Consider the following 16,935-nt stretch of genomic DNA (forward strand, 5'->3'; position numbering starts at 1 on the left):
AAACGACTAGCACGCATGTGCGGGGGAACCTTTACCTTAAGTTAACAAAGAAATCCTTAACCATTGTGAAGATGGTGCAGATATTCTGCGGAAAAACTCCTCTTTAGTAATATTCAGCATCAATAGTATTAAAATGTAACCATTTTGAGTTCAGGGTTCCTTTTCATTAAACTAAACACATTAGGGTCTGGACATAAACAGGACTTTCCTCTCTTCCAAGTAAGAACAGTCATCTTAATATGTAAAATTTAATATTATTGTTATGAAATAATATACCAAGCTAAGCATATTTTAAAATACTGGACACAGTCCAGCACATATTATTATTACAATTGAGAAATCTTTATCACTTTTTGAAAAAGATGACAAATGCTTTGTTTTAGAATGAATGTGATTGATCACACAATTTAAAATTAAGCATCAGTAAAAGGACTTAGGCCAGACAAAGCGAACAATGGTATAAGTAGATCAAAATAATAATTAGCCCTTCAAATCTCCTTAACCAAAAAGTTATCAAGGTTTCTCAAAATAGTAGTATCTGCAGGTTTGAAAGTGACAGCATGAAGAACTGTCACAAATAGTAGTCTTGGGAGTTACACCTACAGTTAATGTTTGTTTGAATTATTCCCTCTGTATTATATCTCCTTTGTTGGATCCCTAACCATACTGCTAAAACTCAAGATAGGTGTATATACTGTATATATATAGTCACGGTTCTTCTCCTCAAATGATGATGACGCATCTCAGCAAAAACAGTTTACCTATGGAAAACCTGATGAGCTCTCTCTCTCTCTCTCTTTGAAAATACCACCTTGGGAACTGGAGACATATAGTTGCTTGATGATCAGAATTTCATCCTATGCCTCATCAAATTCAGAACAAAACAGAAAATGGACTTACCTCCAGGTTCTGAAGTAGTCTCTTCACCAACTAGAGTATCTGATGGTCGAGCCAATGAAAATCCAGCCATGGTGATCATCACCAGGCAAATACGGCAATATGAATCCCAACTGAACATTTTGTCAGTGCCAGTCTGTGGTTGTCTTCCATAACTCCATGTGGACTTTAATCCCATCTGAGCTCTTCTAAACAAACATGGGCTGAAAGCAGCACTTAAGCCTTGGTAAATATCTTCTTATTCCTAGCTTCTACCAATTCTCCTAAAGAGAAAAGGAGAAAATGATCATCACCAAGGTGACAACATTACATTCTTATGACACACACACACAAACCGTTATCTTAATCATCATCACCTTAAGCAACTCAGTACTGTCCTGCTCCCAGTTTTGTTTAAGCTCCAAGATACAAGTCATAAAATGAGATGGCAACTTAAGTAGTGAAAGCAAAACAGAGATATAAATACAGTAGTTTGAAAAAGTATCAAGTTAGTATTGACTAAGATAGTTTTCTGTTCTTAAAGGTCCTCAGTACATCACAAATTTCAGCAGATTACGCATAATAAAACTTCTGCATAATTTTGAAAATGGTGTTAACCTAAATGAAGATAGCTACAATTGTCATATTATACCATATTATATTTGATAAAGGCAAGTACAAACCAGGGATATTTGAATTTGAATTCTACCTGCCATAATGAACCACTGAGCCAAGGTTAAGCCGCCATGATAACATATAGTGCAGTACAGAACTTTAATATTTTATTGAAATATTTAATGCCTTAAACAATGAAAAAAATAGTAAAAACAACTTTTTCCTCCTACAGATAGATAGCAAATATACCATTGTATCAATGAGATGGGCAGCATAAAAATTTAATAAATAAATAGCTTTAGCCTTGTCTTTTCGACTGAGGTGCCAGCTTTCTATTTGTGGTAAAATTATGGATGTTGGTTTAAATAGTTAACCATCTTCAACCTACAGTGATACAGTTTAGAAACACCTGTAATTTACCAAAGTTACTTTTATATTCTCTTTCTGTAAAGTGGAAATTTGGATAATCTTCCTCTAAACTGAAACAATGTAAACATCACAATACCGCTTAGCACTTCCAATTTTCAATATTAACTGAATATGTCTGAATATATTTGTTCTATAGGTACAAAGCAATCCTATATCCTATATGCAGATACATTTGGAACCAAGGATCTTTATTTTCAGTGATCACAAATTACTAAATTAAGGAGACACAAATATATTACAGCCACAATCATTCATGGCACTTCTATATTCTTATCAGTTTAATCATACTTTTTTCAGATCTTTTAATGGAAAATTTGTTTAGGAAGGCATGGAAAAGCATTCAGTAACTATTGTTCAGTGATTACTGTTGTGATTATTTTTAGCAATTTCTGTTATGTTTGAATAATGAGGGAATGATACACTGATGCGGTGTGATGCTTCTTTCATGATCATAGTCTACTTTGCACAATCCAGATTCTTTTGACTGTAAATTGCTAAACAGAAACAAGCTAAATAGAAACAAGCAATACAGTATAAAGCAAAGCACTAGCAGTGATTGCTGGACTAGAAGATGAATTCCAGATAAGGGAAATAAGTGGAATGTGTTAAAGATTCTGTGTGTTTTTAGATAACCTGTCAGAAGGCCAGATGGCAAGACTTAGTTGACCTTAGCTGATCTAAAAAGGCAAAACCAGAGTTAGACCTGTTTAGTATCTTACTGGAAGACCAAGAATAAATACAAGCCTGTAGGCTAATTGAGTAGATGAAGAAGACAATGGCAAGCTAATTATGTATTTTACTAAGGAAATTCTTCACATATATCCATTAAAAAGCTACTTTATGTTGTAGTTAAGCACCAGGCTAGAAAACAGAAGACTGTGAGTTCTAATTCCGCCTTAGGCATGAAGTCAACTATGTGACTTTGAGCCAGTCACTATTTTTCAGTCCTAGGTATGAGGCAATGACAAACTACTTCTGAAAATTTGCCAAGAAAACTGCAGAGATTTCTCCAGATTTTCAAAAGAACACACACACACGCACACACACAAATCCATTAAATCACCAAAAGTCAAGTTCAACTTGAAGATTTTATTTTACTAGGGTTTTTTTAGCGTAGCAATTTTTAGATTTTTTGATTGTTGCTTAAAGTACAGGTTTGTTTGTTTTTTTAAAAAAATGAATTTTGTCTTAAGCAAATAATGTAACTGTCGACATGCCTAGGTTTATCATGTGTCATTTTGCAAAATTACTGCATTCTATTTTTGCACTGTGCAGCCCTTCTGTGAATTTGCATGGCAGGAGGCCAAGAATCAATTAGAGCAGACTCTCTTTATCAAGGTGCGCATGCCTTCATACACTCCAAAATAAAAGATAGAGCAATTCCTTGCTCAGTTCAGGGACATATGGCCTTACTTGGTTGGAAGTATGTAATAAAGTGTCTTTTCAGGCAATTAATGTCTGCAAAATTATCTGAATATTCTGCTCTGGAGCAAGTTATTACATGACAGACTGTTTCTTGAGTCCAAGATTTGTGGACAGGAATGTCCATTTGTATATACAAGGAGTAGTCCTGAAATCAGGAACTCTGGATTAGCCACAGTGACATTTATAACTATTCTTGTTCAACAAGGTAGATGCTACCCAGACCATACAAGGCATGAAGTGCCTGCTTAGCAGGTTTATATTTCCATTTAAGTATGGCGTGTCAGGCTGATTGGAGATGCATAGAGGGACTGTTCTGTCCTCATGCCAGCAGAATTCAGAATATGACAACAACAACAAAAAAAACCCGGTAAAATCAACACCTTTATTGTGATTCACATGTAGCCCTTCATTCTTGAACTCACTGTTGATCTCAAATACTTCTTTCAACCTTAGTCCCAGCCTGTACAATGGAAATCAAAATATAGATAGTCCTCAGCTTACGACCACAATTGAACCCAATATTCATGTTGCTAAGTGAGACATTTGTTAAGTGGGGCCCTTTTTACGATCATTCTGGCCACAGTTGTTAAGTGACTCACTGAAACTGTTAAGTTGGTAACACGGTTGTCAAGTGAATCTGGCTTCCCCATTGACTCTGCTTGTCAGAAGGTCACAAAAGGGGATCACATGACCCCGGGACACTGCAACCGTCATAAATATGAGCCAGTTGCCGAGCATCTGAATTTTGATTACATGACCATGGAGATGCTGCAACGGTTGTAAATGTGAAAAATTGTCAAAAGTCACTTTTTTCAGTGCCATTGTAACTTAGAATGGTCACTAAAAATCTGTTGTAAGTTGAGAACTATCTGTATTGGCCTAACTTACAAGACAGTAAGTAAATAAATATTAATTGAGATGATGCATATAAAGGGCTCAGGAACAGGATTAACGTTGGACTAAAGCAATACTTCAAACCTTTGCTTAGCCATTAAATTACTTGGCCGTAGACTTTCATGATAATCTTCCTCATGGTTATATTGCAATTAACATCTTATCTTATGCTACCAGGAAGATTAAATGCTATTTCATCTTGCCTCCTTTCCTATTTCAATAATTTTTATACTACAAATGAAATACAACTGTAAAATAATTCTGGGCACAAAAGGAAAGCACTGGAGCTTTCATCAACAACATACAAGGGAACAGAAGAAAGAACAAATAAATAAAAACAAAATCTTGTTGAGGTTTGCCACACTTGGTCGAAACTGTGTTATCGGTTTTCCTTTCATACCAGCTCTTCCCCAACCTGATGTCTATAAATGTATTGAATGGTGTTGCCTATAACCCCCATTCACTTCGTTTAACTACAGATGATAAGCGTTGTAATTTGAAAGGCATCTGATTGGTGGAAAGCTGTGTTATATTATCAAAGGAAGAAATACATTGAATCTTGATTGCCTGATGTAGTAGTTGTACTTTAGACCTGAATCCTGCAAGTGGATCTTCATAATTCAGAAGCAGCATCAGCATTCCACTTTTCTTTTTATCTTTTCCAATATGCTTGGGTAAACAAAGATATCACAGGGTTCCTTTTTATGAACTGTTCTTATTTATTTATTCATTTATTTTATATCAAGCCTTTATTATTGTTATAAATAACTCAGAATGTTGAGCATGTTGTTGTTAGTTGCGAAGTCATGTCCGACCCATTGCGACCCCATGGACAATGTTCCTCCAGGCCTTCGTGGCCTCTACCATCTTCTGGAGTCCATTTAGGCTCACGCCTACTGTTTCAGTGATTCCTTCCAGCCACCTCATTCTCTGTCGTCCCTTTCTTCTCTTGCCCTCAATCTTTCCCAGCATTAGGCTCTTCTCCAGTGAGTCCTTCCTTCTCATTAGATGGCCAAAGTATTTGAGTTTTAGCTTCAGGATCTGGCCTTCTAAAGAGCAGTCAGGGTTGATCTCCTCTAGGACTGACCGGTTTTATCATCCTGCAGTCCAAGGGACTCGCAGGAGTCTTCTCCAGCACCATAGTTCAAAGGCCTCAATTCTTTGGTGCTCAGCCTTTCTTATGGTGCAACTTTCACAGCCATACATTGCAACTGGGAAGACCATAGCCTTGACTATACGCACTTTTGTTGGCAGGGTGATGTCTCTGCTTTTTAGTGTGCTGTCTAGATTTGCCATGGCTTCTCCTCCCCAGCAGCAAGCATCTTTTAATTTTTTGGCTGCAATCCCTGACTGCAGTGATCTTGGAGTCCAGGAAATAAAATCTGTCACTACCTCCATTTCCTCCCCATCTATTTGCCAGGAATTGAGAGGGCCAGATGCCATGATCTTGGTTTTCTTAATGTTAAGTTTCAAGCCAACTTCTGCACTCTCCTTCTTCACCCGCAACAAGAGGCTCTTTAGTTCTTCTTCACTTTCTGCCATTAGAGTGGTATCATCTGCATATCTTAGGTTGTTGATATTTCTCCTGGCAATCTTAATTCCAACTTTTGATTCATCTAGCCCTGCCTTTCTCATGATGTGCTCTGAATATAAGTTAAACAGGCAGGGTGACAGTATACAGCCTTGCTGGACTCCTTTCCTAATTTTGAACCAATCAGTGGTTCCGTGTCCAGTTCTCACTGTTGCTTCTTGGCCCACGTATAGGTTTCTCAAGAGACAAATAAGATGGTCTGGTACGCCCATCTCTTTAAGAACTTGCCACAGTTTGTTATGATCCACACAATCAAAGGCTTTAGCAAAGTCAATGAAGCAGAAGTAGATGTTTTTTCTGGAACTCCCTAGCTTTCTCCATGATCCAGCGTATGTTGGCAATTTGATCTCTAGTTCCTCTGCCTCTTTGAAATCCTGCCTGTACTTCTGGTAGTTCTCGATCCACATACTGCTGGAATCTAGCTTGTAGGATTTTAAGCATAACTTTACTAGCATGTGAAATGAGTGCAATAGTGCGATAGTTTGAACATTCTTTGGCACTGCCTTTCTTTGGAATTGGAATGTAAACTGATCTTTTCCAATCCTGTGGCCACTGTTGAGTTTTCCAAATTTGCTGGCAAATTGAGTGTAGCACTTCTACTGCATCATCTTTTAAGATTTTGAATAGCTCAGCTGGAATACTGTCACCTTCACTAGTTTTGTTGTTGCTCAGCTTTCCTAAGGCCCACTTCACTTCACATTCTAGGATGTCTGGCTCAAGGTCAGTGACCACCTCATTGTGGTTATCAGGGACGTTAAGCTCATTCTTGTATAGTTCTTCTGTGTAATTTTGCCACCTCTTCTTAATCTCTTCTGCCTCTGTTAGGTCCCTGCCATTTTGGTCCTTTATCATGCCCATTTTTGCATGAAACATTCCCTTCATCTCTCCAATTTTATTGAAGAGATCTCTGGTCCTCCCTATTCTATTGTTTTCTTCTATTTCTTTCCACTGTTCATTTAAGAAGGCATTCTTATCTCTTCTAGCTATTCTCTGGAATTCTGAATTCAATTGGGCATATCTTTCTTTTTCTCCCTTGCCTTTCGCTTCCCTCCTTTCCTCAGCTATTTGCAAAGCTTTCTCAGACAGCCATTTTGCTTTCTTGCATTTCTTTTTCTTTGGGATGGTTTTAGTTGCTACCTCTTGTACAATGTTGTGAACCTCCATCCATAGTTCTTCAGGTACTCTGTCTATCAGATCTAATTCCTTAAATCTGTTTGTCACCTCTACTGTTTATTCGTCAGGGATATGATTTAGTTCATACTTGAGTGGCCTAGTGCTTTTCCATACTTTCTTCAGTTTAAGCCTAAATTTTGCAACGAGAAGCTCATGGTCTGAGCCACAGTCAGCTCCTGGTCTTGTTTTTACTGACTGTATAGAGCTTCTCCATCTTCGGCTGCAGAGCACATAGTCAATCTGATTTCTGTGTTGACCATCTGGTGATGTCCATGTGTAGAGCCGTCTCTTGGGTTGTTGGAAAAGAGTGTTTGCTATGACCATCGTATTCTCTTGACAAAATTCTATCACCCTGTGCCCTGCTTCATTTTGTACTCCAAGGCGAAACTTTCCTGTTATTCCGGTTATCTTTTGGCTTCCTACTTTAGCATTTCAATCCCCTATGATGATAAGGACATCATTTTTTCGTATTAGTTCTATAAGGTGCTATAGGGCTTCATAGAACCAGTCAATTTCATCCTCTTCAGCACCGGTGGTTGGGGCATAGACTTGGACTACTGTGATATTGAATGGTTTGCCTTGGATTTGAACTGAGATCATTCTGTCATTTGGGGGATTGTATCCCTTTCAGCTTTGGCCCAGTCGCTTCACTCTTTCTGGCACTACTAGTACTAGCCTGCTGCTTTTCCCCAGTAGGATATTGGATGCCTTCCGATCTGAGGGGCTCATCTTCCAGCATCATATCTTTTTTTCCTTTTGGTACTGTCCATGGGGTTTTCATGGCAAAGATACGGGAGTGGGTTGCCATTTCCTTCGCCAGTGGATCACGTTTTGTCAGAACTCTCTGCTATGACCTGTCCATCTTGGGTGGCCCTGCACGGCATAGCTCATAGCTTCATTGAATTACGCAAGCCCCTTCGCCACGACAAGGCAGTAATCCATGAAGGGGATGTTGAGCATACCTAAGCCTCTTTCCACCTCCTATGCTGTGAGGTGGGTTGGGGGGGGGGCTAAGATGGGACTAGAACTCACAGTCTTGTTTCTAGCCTGATGAGACTGAATCAGTCTCTCTAGCCATAAAATTTCTCCAAGCATAAAGAAATTTAGGAAATATGTAGTGTACCACGAAAAGGATATAGGAAGCAATTTAACCTCTGCAGTTCTATATTGGTTATAGCCAACAATTGACATGCAGAGTTGCCTTCTATGTAAAAAAAAAACTTCTAAACACTTCCAGCACCTGCAGTCTTTAACATGGTCTTCCTAAGAAGAAACAAGATATTGAACCCAGTGGAAATCAAGAGTGCCAGTCATTGCAACAATGAGTGTTCTATATTATATGTTCTGCAGAACTTGAGAGATGGGTGAGTTTATTCTGCAAAGGTCAGGCCTTACTTTAAGTACTTTGTCCAGTTCTGAGCACACTTTCTGAACTGGGACAAATTCAGGGAATGCAATGAGGAACAAAGAAAGCAATAATCAAGGCACCTACACCCTATGAAGAGAAATACTGAAGGAATTAGGCATGTTTAGGTTTGAGAACAGGAAAGGGTGACAGCTGTATATGGCACCTGCCTTAAGTGTTTGTTAAAAAGGAAAGAGTCTAGTATAAATGCAAGAAACAATTAGAATAGCTTTCTTCAAGTTCCTGGAAATACAGAAGAAAGTCAACACGTTTTCTCTAACACACATGCAGACAGACAGCGAAAACACAGAATAATGGATTGAAATTATAGGTAGGCAGATTCTATTTGAATGCTAGAAAGAACCCCCCTATCAGTTAGAGCAATTTGTTGAAACAAGGTTGGAGAGCCATCTGTCGGGGATGCTTTGATTTGGATTGCTGTCCAGAGCAGGGAGTAAGACTTGATGGACTCTTAAACAGCCTTTTCCAATTCTGGATTCAGTGGTTCTATAAACAGCTCTTAGCAGACCCAGTGTCCTCTAAGATAACCCTCATTTCAATTACTCTTTTTTCTCTTAACAAAAGCAGCTTTTCGTTCTCCAGATACTGGAAGCAATTATTCCTTCTTAAATTCACATCAAAGTCAGATTTAATTATTTCACTCTTTTTCCAACACACCTTAGTTAGTACCTCCCCCTCCCAATTTATGGAACCCCATCCTCATCTCCCAAAGCGAATGAGCCTATCTTGAAGAAGGCCCAGGTGAAAAAAAACAAAACCAAACTATTTATCCAGCCCACCTTGCTGACACTGCTACTAAATGATCCTATAGCGAGAGACTGCCTATCCTGAGTAATTACGGACCTCCATCCCAATGTTTGGAATACAGCCTCAGCATGCTTTTTTGGTCCTCACAATTCTGGCTTCCTGACTACAACAGCATAATCCCTTTTGGAGTCTCAGGCTCAGCAAAAACCTCACATGGTGTTTATTTTTCCTTCTGAAAGGGAACTCTGTCTCTTCTCTCAGGCGTATACTGGGCGGAGTTGTTAGCCACCCATGATTGATGGCTCACCTTGCCACCCCGCTCATCAAGTCAATTTTTACCTCTTCACATACCAGCCCAAAGAGTTTTCCAAAGTGACAAGTATTGGGGGGGGAAAGGGGGAAACAGCCCGGGGGTCAGGAGTCATACCAAATTTCTTAAAGCTGTAAGCTCTGCATTTTTTTCTTTTTCTTTAAAAAAAACACAAGCAAACGAGTAGTACTTGTTCTAGATTGGCAGTAATTAAATTGAAGCCAAAGTATTCATTTTAATCTTATCCCATTGTTATGTGTGTGATGTTTATCAGTCCCCAGAGCGGTTGTAATTTGGAGATGGCATGTTGTCTAAATGCCAGCCTATCTGTCCTATTGGGCATTAAGTGTGCAGTAAAATATGTGCATTGATGTATCAGTGCCCCATAACCAATTAACCAGGTAGCAATTAATTGATGGGACGCTGGAGCTGATTGCAGGGCCCCTCTCCCTTTCTGCCTTATAATCTTCAAAGTGATCAACTATTAAACATTAATTCTGGAAGGTTATTTGGGAAAACAGCCCAGCAGCGTCAATAGTTTTGCATTGTCCAAATTCTTTTCAGTCACTTTCCCACCTCCACCCGCAGGACTAGCCTGTGTGTCTCCCAAGAGGTCTATGGATCAGAGAGAAAAATCTGCATTTTAATTGACATTCCAAAAGAGTACTGAGGCTGCTTATTGCAGCCTATTCAAACCAAACAGGCTTTTCAAATGAAAATGAGTAAAGGCAAGTAGAAGATTTACAGGGATTTGTACAAGGAAGACAATGAGGTTTGAAATTGGAGGGTGCTTCATACCAACCAAATAATGGCCCATTATTTGAAAGGACATTTTTATATATTGAAATATCAGCAATTGGGTATGTGAGAGGCTCTCTCTCTCTCTCTCTCTCTCTCTCTCTCTCTCTCTCTCTCTCTCTCTCTCTCTCTCTCTCTCTCTCCTTAAATTCTGAAATGTAACCAAAAGGAAGAAAAGAGGAGAGCCCTAAAATAGTAAAGATTTTCAAGGATAAATTCTTGTACTTTTGGTTTTCACTAGTACTACATCACGTTTCCACTAAGTCCATGTAAATCTTTGCTCTTGATACACATACTGTTGCAGCATTCACTAAAGGATTCCATGTGTTATCATTTTTCCTAGTTGAGTCTTCTGCGCAATAAGTAAAAGAATTTATGAACATGTAAGTATGACATATGCAGAGCTCATGTAATTTGATGCAGCCACTTGCTCCGCAGAAGCCATGGCCATTTCTTCCTCTCAAATCCCTTCTCTTCAAATCAAAGTCCTTTAACATTATGCCAAGCAAATTGGAGCTCTACAGTTCAGATCCTGTTTCAACCATGATAATTGGCAATGTATTATTATTATTATTTTACTACAACATGCCATGCATATTTCATTATCTGGAACATTATCAGAGGGATCCGGATGGGTCTTCAGCATTTTAAAAACATGATGCCAGGATTCTGTCCCTTGAGGCCACTCATAAATTGGAGTGGGGGGCAGGGAAGAACTTGGCATAGGCTAAAAAAATGTTTACTTGTACTTCCAACCTTCTCTGTTAAACCAGCGTTGGAACGGGTTTTAGGAATTTAGTTAAGCCACAGTTACAGGAGGTATTACTACAACAGGTTTTAGGACATACTTAGCAGAGAGAAAACTAAGAACGAAGAATATTGATAGCTCAGGGTGGACAGATGTTTCATTACCCAAACTAGGTAACAACATCAGTGCTAGTACTAGAACTAGTCTGCAAGAAAACAAGCAAGCTCACAGAGCACCAAGGAAAACTCTAACGCTATGAAGATTAGGAGTTCGCATAATGGGGCTTTTCAGATTCAAGGGCTGCTAAGGTAAAGGGCAGAAAGATCGGACAGGATTTTTGCATCCACCCTGAAAAGGCAGAGAACCAGGAAAGATTCTAGTTCGAACTGCTATAGGAACTGGGGAAGCAGCGAAGAGCGCGCAGCCAGACGTTCGTTCCCCACCCACCCTGAGTTCGATTCCCGTCGAACTGAGTACGCCTGGCAATTTTTTTTTTAACTTCCTCGGAAACTTTTCCACGCAAACCACATCATCGTGAAACCTCGCTCAGGACTAGCGTCGTTTAGAAAGGGATTAAAATAGCTTTACTAGGCGGGGGAGGGGGCGTGGGGGGGAAAGAAAGGAGGGAGAGGGAAGAAGGAACCTGTCAGAAACCGAAGGCGGCTCCTCCAAAGAAGCAGCGCCTCCACTCCATCACGTCAGACGGATCAAAACTGGGGGGCGCCAGCTCAGCCCACCGGGGTAGGGCTGCACCTGGTTTATTCAATTTCACCCACCTAAGCTACAGAACTCGTTTCAAAAATAAATAAAAATAAAAATAAAATAAAACTTGACAAAAGTGCCAAACTTTGGAACGACACTGCTCCGGATGCCCACCCCCCCCACCTCCCACCCTTCCCCGCTTCGGGGAAAAAAAAAAGCACAACTATGTACCGTCTTGCAAATGTTGACCAACAACCCGCACGTTGCAAATTCCCCTTTCCCCAAGCGCAAAGTAATTGTTGGGAAGCGGACTGAGGGGAGTTTAGCAAAGAAAGAGTTGGAGGGCTCCGCGCTCTTTCCGAGCTTGGAAAGCGAGGGATTACGCCGTCTTGCCCAGCCGACTCCCCCCGCCCCGACCCCCCTCTTCTCCGCCTCCCTTCCCCCCGGCCGCTGTGCGCCTCTCATCTACCAGCCAAGCCTGGTCCAATTACCTTATATGAAAAGGCTCCGAGGAAACGATCTGCTTATTCCCTTGCCCAGGCGTGTGTACTGGACGGACGCAGCGATGAAGACAGGCTATCCGGAGGAGGAGCGGGAGACAGAAACAACCTTTTGCACACACAAAATAAAAAGAAAAAAAGGAAAAAAAAACCCCACAACAATCGCCTCCGACTTTATTCCACGCTCGGGCGCTCCAAGACGTCGGTCCGAAGTCCCAAACCCGGGCGGGGGGACTCGGCGGCGACCACCTCCATCCCCGCGCCTCAAACCCCTTCTTCCCCTCTTTCCCCCCACTCCAAAATTCTGTGGGGCAGACGGTGGAAGCGGGTGGTAAGGAGCGTTCAAGGTTTTTTTTTTTTAAAAAAAAAAAGACAAAAAAGAATTAAATTTTAAAACAGTCACGAGAGAGAGAAAGAGAGAGAGAGAGAGACGAAAAGCAAGAGTATCAAAAAAAAAACCCAAAACTTTTTTTTTTCTCGTTGTTCTCCGCGCTTCAGTCCGGGATCCAGAGGGAGAAGAATACGGCCGTATTCCCAAACTTTCCTCCTCTTTCCAAAAGCGAGGACGTAATAGAGATGTTTCGAGTCCCGATCATTCGGGATCCATTCAGAATCCTCTCGCCACCAGAACTCCAAAGCTTTATCAACTCCACAACCCCCTTTTTTCCTCCCTCTCCTCCCTCTGCTTCGCTTGGTCCCTCCCCCAAAGTTGAAACCTGAGCCATTTCCTGGACGGTTCCTCTGCCAATCACGGGCGGCGCAGCGATTCCCCTCGCGCTTCATAGACGTTGACGAGAACTCGGGGTTCGCTCGCCCTTGCTCCCCGCAACTTTAAAGGAGCGCTCCGTGGGGAAAACGCCTCCAAGCGGCACCACAAAAACAGCCGTGGGTGAGAAAAAGACACCCGTCCTTTTTTTCTTTTTTTTTAAACTCACGCAGACGCACACCCATTTTTTATTTTGTATTTTGCCGATTCTTACCGCCTAAGAAATTAAAAGATGCTTGCTCCTCGGGAGGAAAGCCATGGCAAATCTAGACAGCACACTTAAAAGCAGAGACATCACCCTGTCAACAAAAGTGCGTATAGTCAAGGCTATGGTCTTCCCAGTTGCAATGTATGGCAGTGAAAGTTGGACCATAAGAAAGGCTGAGCGCCAAAGAATTGAGGCCTTTGAACTATGGTGCTGGAGAAGACTCCTGCGAGTCCCTTGGACTGCAAGGCGATCAAACCGGTCAGTCCTAGAGGAGATCAATCCTGACTGCTCTTTAGAAGGCCAGATCCTGAAGCTAAAACTCAAACACTTTGGCCACCTAATGAGAAGGAAGGACTCAGTGGAGAAGAGCCTAATGCTGGGAAAGATTAAGGGCAATAGAAGAAGGGGACGACAGAGAATGAGGTGGCTGGATGGAGTCACTGAAGCAGTAGGCGTGAGCTTAAATGGACTCCAGAAGATGGTAGAGGACAGGAAGGCCTGGAGGAATGTTGTCCATAGGGTCGCGATGGGTCGGACACGACTTCGCAGCTAACAACAACAACCGCCTAAAGGTGGTGGTGGTGGTGAGTTAACAATCAATATACTATCTGGATAACACGGAATGATTTCCTGATGTTTTTGTCTATGGAGATTTTCAGTCATCCAGATCGTGGTTGTTTCAAAGATGCTTCCCCGCCGCCAAAAGGCAATTGGACTTTGTCTTTCCTTAGGTTTGGCTACTCTGAAGAATAGGAAGAAACAAGGGTGATGTGAGAACAGTATTCCAGTATTTGAGGGGCTGCCACAAAGAAGAGGGGGTCACGTTATTCACCAAAGCACCAGAGGGCAGGACAAGAAACAATGGTTGGAAACTGATCAAAGAGAGAAGCAACCTGGAATTAAGGAGAAACTTCTAACAGTGATTAACCAGTGGAACAGCTTGCCTTCAGAAATTGTGGGCGCTCCATCACTGGAGGTTTTTAAGAAGACGCTGGACAGTCTGAAATGGTATAGGTTCTCCTGCTTGAGCAGGGGGCTGGACTAGAAGACCTCCAAGGTCTCTTCCAGATTCTAGTCTAGACTAGTCTAGTCTATTCTCCAAGAAGCTTCTTCAGTTCTTGGATGAGAAGTTCAGTCAGAAATGAAGAAGCTTCTTGGATGACAGGTGAAACATCTTCAAGGAAAAACAAATCCAGTTCCCTTTTGAGAAAAGCACCTTTGGGACAATTATGATGATAATGCTTCAATTTTTTTTGGGGGGGGGGGGCTTAAGATGATGCTCACTGACACCAAGGCAAGAGGTAGTCAGTCTGGATTTTTTTTTCTGGTTGCCCTGTCAATCTCTCATGAACAAGACTGATAGGACCTTGATAGTCAAATATTAGACAATATTCTATATGTCAGTCATTCATACACAGCTGTTGTGACGGACTTGACTGTCATAGGAACTGAAAAAATTGAAATCAGACTTGCTTTTTGTCATTTTAGGCACTTTCATTATTATCTAAACCAACATAAAATATTTTTATTCTATAAATTACCTTGAAAGCGTAGAACCATGGAAAACATGGTATTCCATTCTGTGGAAGTGTATGTTTGGTTCTGAAGAAGTAGGATAGGGAGAGTATTGACACCTTTGAATTTCGGTGTTGGGAAAGAGAATACCATGGACACAGCCATGGAGAAAAAAAGGATAATTGGACAAATCAACATAAGAGTTCTCATTCAAGGCACAAATGACCAGGTAAAAATTGCTCTACTACAGAGGCATTAGGTTAAGCTCTAGCTCTCCAAGGCAGGCTTTAATTCTGGGAACAGTGGAAGAGAAGAAGAGAATGGCCAGCAGCAAGTTGGATGGACACAGTTACAATGGCGATGAATGCCCTGATAGAAGATCTGAAAGGCTGAGTTAGGGACAAAAAGTCATGGAGAAAATCTATGTGGTGACTAAGAGTCAATAATAACTTGATGGCACATAACCAATGAAAATTCTATAAATATTTACATAAAGGAAACTTAATCAGTCACTGTCCCCAGGCAGCATTCTTAGCCACCTATTCTCCCACTTTATTTCTACAGTTTTTTAATGGAAAGATAGATGTGCAAGAGGAAACAAAATTATTACGCAGATTGTAAGCCACAGTCCTATATCTGTATCATTTTCTCATTGGGAAGCTCAGTAGAACGTGCTCCTGAGGGCATGTATACAGGATGTACACATTTGGCATGGAATGCGTCAATTTCAAGGTGCTGGTGATGACCTATAAAGTCCTAAATGGCATGGGACCGGATTATCTAAGGGAGCACCTGCTGCCAGCGTCAATTTCCCATCGTCCTGTGCACTCCCACAGGGAGGGCCTCCTCAGGGTACCGCTGGTCAAGGATTGCCGACGGGTGATCCCCAGGGGGAGGGCGTTCTCTGTGGGCGCGCCTGCCCTATGGAATCAACTGCCAACGGAACTCCGGACTGCCCCCGACCTTCGTTCATTTCGCCGGGACCTAAAAACCTGGCTCTTTCAGCTATCTGGTCTGGACTGAGGGGTTTAATGTTTTTAAATTGTGATTTTAATTTTTTGCGGCTAGACTTAATTTTATTTTAATTTTATATCGTATTGTTTTTACATTTTGCCTTGTAAACCGCCCTCAGTCCTTTGGGTGTAGGGAGGTATATAAACCAAATAAATGAATGAATGAATGAATGAATGAATGAATAATAAATAAATAAATAAATAAATAAATAAATAAATAAATAAATTTCCACAATGCTATGGACTTCTAATGGTCTTTGCAAACTGGATCAATTCACTTCACAAGTTGGCTACATCATTGTTTAGAGGTAATAGGGGGAAAAATCAGGACAAGACATTAAACATAGCCATGGCAAGAGGCACAACTGTGAATATAGAATAAACTATCATAAGGTTACATCAACAAAATCTTGCAAATCTGAAAGTACCCCTTCCACCTCTTACTTTTATGCTCCCAAAAGCTAAGATAGGTGTCTTCTGAGATGCTTTCTCTACTCCCCACTACCCTCCTACAGGCTCAGATTTTGTTATCGGATCATAACAAACTGATATCAGATTGATCAGGCTGCAGGTCTTTCCCCCCCCCCCCCGCCTACCAAGGTCATTCTCACATACAGATCATTTTCATACTTTTCCTCTAGAATGATGATGTTATCCATTCTCCATTGGCTCCCAACTCATCTTGTTTCTTCCTGAATTCTCCCCCCCCACACTCTTTTCTAAAGTAAAAAAGCAAAGAGTTATCACTTCCTCCCAGTCCTACTGAAAGTGACTTTGTATTCTTCCACACTGTGAAGTTGTGGGCTCTGGACTGCGTGGCCAAGATGGATGACGCAGGACAACAGGGTTCAGCATAACATTCTTTATTGATGAAGCACAGACTTGGCAAACAAAGGGGCAACTGCCCCTCTTATATAGCTAGCCAGGTATACTTGGAACCAATCCCATTGTCCGGGTTTCCCGCCAAAGACTGCCCTGTCAATCCTGACAGGGCACCCTGCCACCTGGTGGTGTCAGTGGCTATCTCTGTGTCACATCCCCTATATACATATATACGTAACACCCCTTCCCCCATACAAAAAACAAAACAAAATAATAATGAAACAATAAACAACTAATGAGAAAACCCTGCAGTGTGGAGCTTGATTTATCACATAATAGCCCTAGCCTCAAGACCTTACATAATTCTTGAGATACGC

General features: G+C 41.1%; 1 protein-coding gene across 4 annotated transcripts in view; it reads right to left on the minus strand.

The window, feature by feature from the left end:
* The window catches only part of FGFR2 (fibroblast growth factor receptor 2), a 127,332-nt gene extending 114,645 nt beyond the window's left edge, over positions 1-12,687 (minus strand). For all 4 annotated transcript variants that reach the window (XM_081328966.1, XM_081328964.1, XM_081328965.1 and 1 more), the window contains exons 1-2: positions 12,226-12,687; positions 901-1,160 (exon numbers count right to left, since the gene is read on the minus strand). In XM_081328966.1, coding sequence (XP_081185092.1) covers positions 901-1,075 — 175 coding nt within the window. In that variant the 5' untranslated portion in view covers positions 1,076-1,160; positions 12,226-12,687. The remainder of the gene's footprint in view (positions 1-900; positions 1,161-12,225) is intronic.
* Between the last annotated feature and the right edge of the window lie 4,248 nt (positions 12,688-16,935).

The sequence above is a fragment of the Vipera berus genome, assembly GCF_964194415.1.
Source record: "Vipera berus genome assembly, chromosome: 5".
Taxonomy (NCBI): Eukaryota; Metazoa; Chordata; class Lepidosauria; order Squamata; family Viperidae; genus Vipera; species Vipera berus.